General features: G+C 63.3%; 1 protein-coding gene across 1 annotated transcript in view; it reads left to right on the top strand.

Moving 5' to 3' along the window:
* KCNT1 (potassium channel, sodium activated subfamily T, member 1) overlaps positions 1 to 4350 on the top strand; it is a 94797-nt gene extending 90447 nt beyond the window's left edge. The window contains exons 27-29 of the mRNA XM_011957307.1: positions 91 to 153; positions 3688 to 3772; positions 3919 to 4350. Coding sequence (XP_011812697.1) covers positions 91 to 153; positions 3688 to 3772; positions 3919 to 4039 — 269 coding nt within the window. The 3' untranslated portion in view covers positions 4040 to 4350. The remainder of the gene's footprint in view (positions 1 to 90; positions 154 to 3687; positions 3773 to 3918) is intronic.
* The last annotated feature ends 1440 nt before the right edge of the window (positions 4351 to 5790 follow it).

The following is a 5790-nucleotide window of genomic DNA, read 5'->3' as shown; positions in this document are numbered from 1 at the left end:
CCCGCCCGCTGTGCCGGCCGCCCGCACCTCGCTTGCTGACACTCTCTCTCTCTCTGTTTCTGTCTGTGCCTCTTTCTGTGTGTTCTGTAGAGGACGTAGCAAATTTAACAGCCAGTGATGTCATGAATCGGGTAAACCTGGGATATTTGCAAGGTAATTCTGCTCTGGCGGGTGCCGACCGCTGCACCACAGGGCTCACCAACCCTTCGCCGCTGGCAGCCTTGCCGCGCCGTCCCAGCCAGGCAGGTGGACGGGAGCTGTGAGAGCACGTCCCAGGTGTCAGCCCAGGCAGCCCTGTTGGGCAAAGCCTCGCATGTTGACAGAGTGTCCCCTGGCTGGGCGTTGAGGACAGGCCTGAGGCTGAGGTCCGGGGCTTGTGCTGGTCAAGGTGCTGTTGGCCGCCAGGCAGAGTGGCAACTGCCCAGCTCTCGGGCTCGCTCTGGTGCTTCTGCTTTGTTGTTTATGATGAGCCCTGATGGGGCCAGTAGGCCTCCCTGTGGCTGGCCCCACAAGCGGTCCGAGGACCCCAAGTCCCTCTGCTCTCAGGAAGCACCCACCTGGTCCCAAGCCAGGGCCCCGGGAGGAGCTCGGTGAAGCCTGGGCTGGACGCAGGGGTGGGGATTCCAAGCCGCTAGGAGTGGGCAGGCTTTGTGGCTGCCCAGGCCAGGTGGATGGTAACATTCATCGCCCAGCTGGGGCTCCTGCTCGGCTGGGGCAGAGCTGCTCCACATCCCATTCTGTTCTGGGTGCTCAGCCGCCCAGCACCCTGTTTCCTCCAAGAACGTGCTGTGCCCCGTCAGTGCTCAGAGCAGAGTCCCGGCCGGGGCGCTCCCCGGGGTCCTGGTAGCCTCAGGGGAGCTCAGAGCCTGCCCCCACTGCCACCCCTCCCTACAGGGTAACCCAGGAGCTTGAAGGGGCCTCCTGAGCCCAGGCAGGTGTTAGCTCGGGCGGGACATGTTTGCCAGGATGGCCTTGCAGCCGGAGGCAGGGCCAGGCCTGGAGCGGCCACGGAAGTAAAGCGTCAGCCTCTCCCGGTTCCGTGCTTTTCCCTACGATGGCGCTCATGGAAGACCCTCGCTCTGCCGGGCACCGTGGCGCTTGGACCTGCAGCTAGTAGCCTTCATGAGCGGGACGCCTGCATTTCCCGCTCCCCTCACCCGCCGCGGCTTCCTGCGGCTCCTGCTGCGGCTCCAGGGCAGGCGCGGCCACGGCAGGCTTGGGTGTCGAGGGCTCACAGGACTCGTGCAGCAGGCTCTCCTGGGCTCAGCCTACATGCCTGGGGTGGTGAAGGTGCCGGGGCTTTGGGGCTGCACCCCCGTGTGGACTCAAGCGGACCCTAGGCCAGGATGCAGAACAGGAAGAGTCACTCTCTTTGCAGGGAGGGTGGGCAGCATCCTGGGGCCCCTCCAGCGTGCAGCCCCCACCCCACACAGCAGGAGCAGGAGCCCCACCTCGGCCCCAATACACAGACCCCGTCTTCACGCCTCCTCACGGCTGCTCTGGGGGTAGGCACTAGTTACCCCCAGTTTATAGAGGAGGAAACTGAGGCTTGGGTGGCGGTAGCTCTGGCCCGGCATAGGGGATTCAGGCAGGAGTGACTATGGATGCCAAGGGCCAGGGATCTGGAGTTCTGGGGCCTGCAGGGTTAGGAAGCGGGTGAGGGGCAGAGCTACCACTGAGGCCTGGAGTGAAGGTTGGAGGGTCTGGGTGGAGGAGTCAGGTAGCCTTGGGGACCAGGGGTGAGGTGGCCCTGCCCCAGGACATTCACCAGAAGAGCCAAAGCCAGCCCCTGCCTCTCCCCAGGCCCACCTGCTGCCAGCCTTCACCAAACACAGCGGACACGCGAAGCTAGTCCTCTGCGCCCATCCTGGGCAGCCAGGACCGGTACCACGTGACTGACCACAACCCAGCCCTGGCACTGCAGCTGGGACCCAGCGTCCCCACCCACCACCCAGCCCAGCCTGGCTCAGCCCAGCTACGTGCTCTGCTCACTTCAGAAGCGTGTGGTCCAGGCACCCCAGGGGGAAAAGCTGAGGCCTGGCGGCCAGTCTGTGCCTGCCGGAGTGAAACGAGCTGGTGGCCCCTTGTTCTTGGTGTCCCACTGGGTGCTCATCACAAAGCCAGTCGGGCAGGAGGGGACAAGTACTTACTAGAGCCGCCCACACCAGCACTCCCTGCACCACCTGCCATGCGGCCACCCCAGAGGTGTGTGTGGGCACAAGGGCGGGGAGGGTGCGCCTCCCTGCACAGCCTCAACGTGAGGCCCCTGGGCCTCTACCAAAGGCCTGGGGAAGACCCTGCCATGGGTTTTGGGAAGAGAGCAAAACAGCTGTGAGGGGCAGGTGTCAGGCCGTTCCATCCCGCAGGCATGGACACAGGAGCTGGCACCAAATGACCTGCCGCCGCGTGCGAAAGGCCCGAGGCAGAGCTGTCCAGGTCACCCCCCCAGGTCCTAGCCTGTGCCCCCGCCTCCCTGGCAGCCGCTGTGCTCACACTGTGGGAACTCCGAAGCCCCCACTGCAGCGGGACCAGCATGGCCCCCACCTGGCTGGCCAGGAGCCTCCCTGACTTCTCTCTTCTCAGGGGCCACGGCAGGGCTGTCCCTAAGGGGAGAGGACGGGCAGAGAGAAGGGAATGGCAGCAGCCAGGGTAGAGGCTCCCAGGGGTTCCCCTGTCCTGGGTCACCTTTGTTCTCTGTCCTTGGAGTCCTGGAACAAGAATCCAGGAGGTTCCCTTAGACACCATCAGATGCATCAACTGAGGCTACAGGCCCTTCCCTGCCGGCCAGTGAACCCAGGGCCACTGTGGGGATGGTGGGCTCTCCCTCCCTGTGCTTGGCCCCGCGGAGACTGTGAGATGACAGCGGGGGGGGGGGGGGGGGGTGTGGTTCTCCCAGGACTGTTTTCACCCCATGGGACACATCCCCACTCCCACGCCGTGAGCCAGACGCCAGGCTGTCTCCCATGAGAGGCAGGGCCATGTTCTCAGAGGGATGAGCTGGGGGCCGTTATGGGCTGATGCCACTTGGGACTTAAGTCTGAAGCAAAGGGCTGAGCACAGCGAGTGGGAGTGGCCTGCCCAGGGACGGCGGCAGCTGCAGGGCCCTGTGGGAGGGACGGGGCTGAGCAGCCTCTGGAGGCCGAGGTGGGTGTGTGTGAATGTGGAGGACGGCGTGCGGGTGTGTGTACGAGTGAGTGTGCAGGGGTCTGTGGATAGCATAGGTATGGGTGGCTGTGAAGATCTGTGCAGACACACGTGTGTGGGATACAGGTGAATCTGCAGGCGTGTAGGCGTGTGCGTGTACGCACAGGTGTGTGCAGGTGTAGATGAAGGCGTGCATGCATGTGAGGTGAACAGACACGTCCCAGTGCGTGCAGGCTGACGTGTGTGCTGGTGTGTACAGGTGTGCTTGGTGCCTCTGCTCAGGCCCACCCCTTTGCTGTGATGCCACCCGGCACCGGAGGAGGGTGCAGGTCGGAGCTGGCTCCCAGCTGCCCTCCTGGCTGCCCCCCTGCCCAATGTGGGGATGGGCCCTGGCTGGGCTCACCAGGGTGAGGTGCTGGAGCAGAACAGTCAGGAAGGCTGGAAAGACTCAGCTCATCCTGGAGCCCCCATACCTCCGGGCCCCTGTGGAGCTGGGAGGGGGAGGGCTGGGGGGTGACGTCTGCCCGGTTGTGTCCTTTGCAGACGAGATGAATGACCATCAGAACACCCTCTCCTACGTCCTCATCAACCCTCCGCCCGACACGAGGCTGGAGCCCAGCGACATTGTGTGAGTAGCATCTGCGGGCCGTGTGGAGACCCCCCCGAGCACCAGGTGGGCACTGGGGAGACGAGGCCACAGGCACCACAGTGGGGCTGCTGGGCAGGGGCTGCCCGGCCCACATCCACTCCAGGGTCCCCTCTGCCCTCCCGCAGCTATCTCATCCGCTCTGACCCCCTGGCTCACGTGGCCAGCAGCTCCCAGAGCCGGAAGAGCAGCTGCAGCCACAAGCTGTCGTCCTGCAACCCCGAGACTCGCGATGAGACACAGCTCTGAGCCAGCCCTGCATGGAGCTCGGGCCACCAAGCCCAGGGTCCTCAGGAAGGACGTGGAGGAGCGTGTGAGGACACAGTGGCACTAGCGTGACCCTGGGGATGCCACACTCGGCTCACCGTGGCTCCTGGGACTCCACCCTGGAAAGGAGCCCCTCTGCGGGGGGAGGGCCAGCTCACCCTCGGGTATCTGCAGGCTAGTGAGGAGAGTTTTTTTAACCTATTTTTACAGACCGATGCAGTCCACTTCTCTTTACACAGATGTACCGTAACTCGTGACCAGGGCTGGCTGGGAGGGCAACGCGGGGACCAGACGCCCTGCAGGGCCGAGCCCAGGCTGTGCTGGGGAGAGTGGGGCTGGGGTGCATGGGGAGGGGAAGAGAACCCAGGAGCCCTGCGTGGGCCACACCCAACTCAGAGCCAGCCTGAGCTTTCATGGCCAAGCGGCCTCACTTCCTTCCAGCCAAGGCCTGGGGGCCAGGGCTGCCGTGCTGCACTCTGTGGGGCGGGTGAGGGGCACCCTCTGCTCTTTGCTGTCCTGAGCCCTTTCGGAAGTCAAGCAGCAAAGGGCCAGGGGAAGCCGGGCGTGTGTGAGGGGTGCATCCCCAGGTGCCCCAGAGGACCCTGTTGCCAAGGACCTTTCTGAAGGTCACGAGCAGAAGCAGAAGACGCCGTTTCCTCTACTTCACACTGAACTTTCCCGGCCACTGCGTCTGGGGGGCGTTGGGTGGAAGATGGTGCATTTCCACGGACCGTTTTACACTTACCTTTTAAAGCAAAGCCTCGTTTTCTAAACCTCTGACTTGTGAAGCACAATTCAGCCTCCGGGCTGGGCCATGTGGAGGGAGAGGACCTTCTTAGCAAGGCGAGATCCCGGGCGGCGGCGGACATCAGGAGCGCCGCCCTGCGTCCTTTGCTGCTGGTTCCTTACTGGTTTGTACGGTCAGTGCTGGAACCTTCTATTAAATGGATGCATTCTGGAGGCATGAAGTTACAAGTTGCCCCGCTCGTGGTTCCAAGGCTTTCACCCCTCCCAGCCACCCCATTTTAAGAGTTAGAAACACCTGCTGGGGCCGGGCGCGGTGGCTCAAGCCTGTAATCCCAGCACTTTGGGAGGCCGAGATGGGCGGATCACGAGGTCAGGAGATCGAGACCATCCTGGCTATCATGGTGAAACCCCGTCTCTACTAAAAAATACAAAAAACTAGCCGGGTGAGGTGGCGGGCACCTGTAGTCCCAGCTACTTGGGAGGCTGAGGCAGGAGAATGGCGTGAACCCAGGAGGCGGAGCTTGCAGTGAGCTGAGATCCGGCCACTGCACTCCAGCCTGGGCGACAGAGCGAGACTCCGTCTCAAAAAAAAAAAAGAAACACCTGCTGGGGTCCCCACCCCAACCCCACAGGCAAGCTCCCATTCCCCAGCCAGACCAGGACAGTCCTTCCAAAACTCAGGAACCAAATTATATTTGGCTACTGGTGACTGAATCCTGGTAGCCAGGAAATCCGTCTGGTGGTGGGGGTCCCAGAGTCCAGGAGGGCTCTCTGGTGAGCTGCCCATCAGCCTCACCCCTGCAGCCAGGCGTGTCCCTGGGGTGGGTACGGAGACCCCAGGCTCTGCCCACAGTGGCACAGAACTCATCTGAGGTCAGCAGCTGCTGGGGACCCCCTACACTGGGGGTCAGGGCTGCCCCAGGCAGGGATGTGTGTGCACCTCACCACGTTCATTTCAGGGTACCCCAAGAGGCTGAAGGGGAAGG

This window comes from Colobus angolensis, unplaced genomic scaffold, assembly GCF_000951035.1.
Source record: "Colobus angolensis palliatus isolate OR3802 unplaced genomic scaffold, Cang.pa_1.0 Scaffold44, whole genome shotgun sequence".
Taxonomy (NCBI): Eukaryota; Metazoa; Chordata; class Mammalia; order Primates; family Cercopithecidae; genus Colobus; species Colobus angolensis.
Note: the sequence above shows the minus strand (reverse complement) of the source record. Positions and strands in the feature narration are given on the sequence as shown.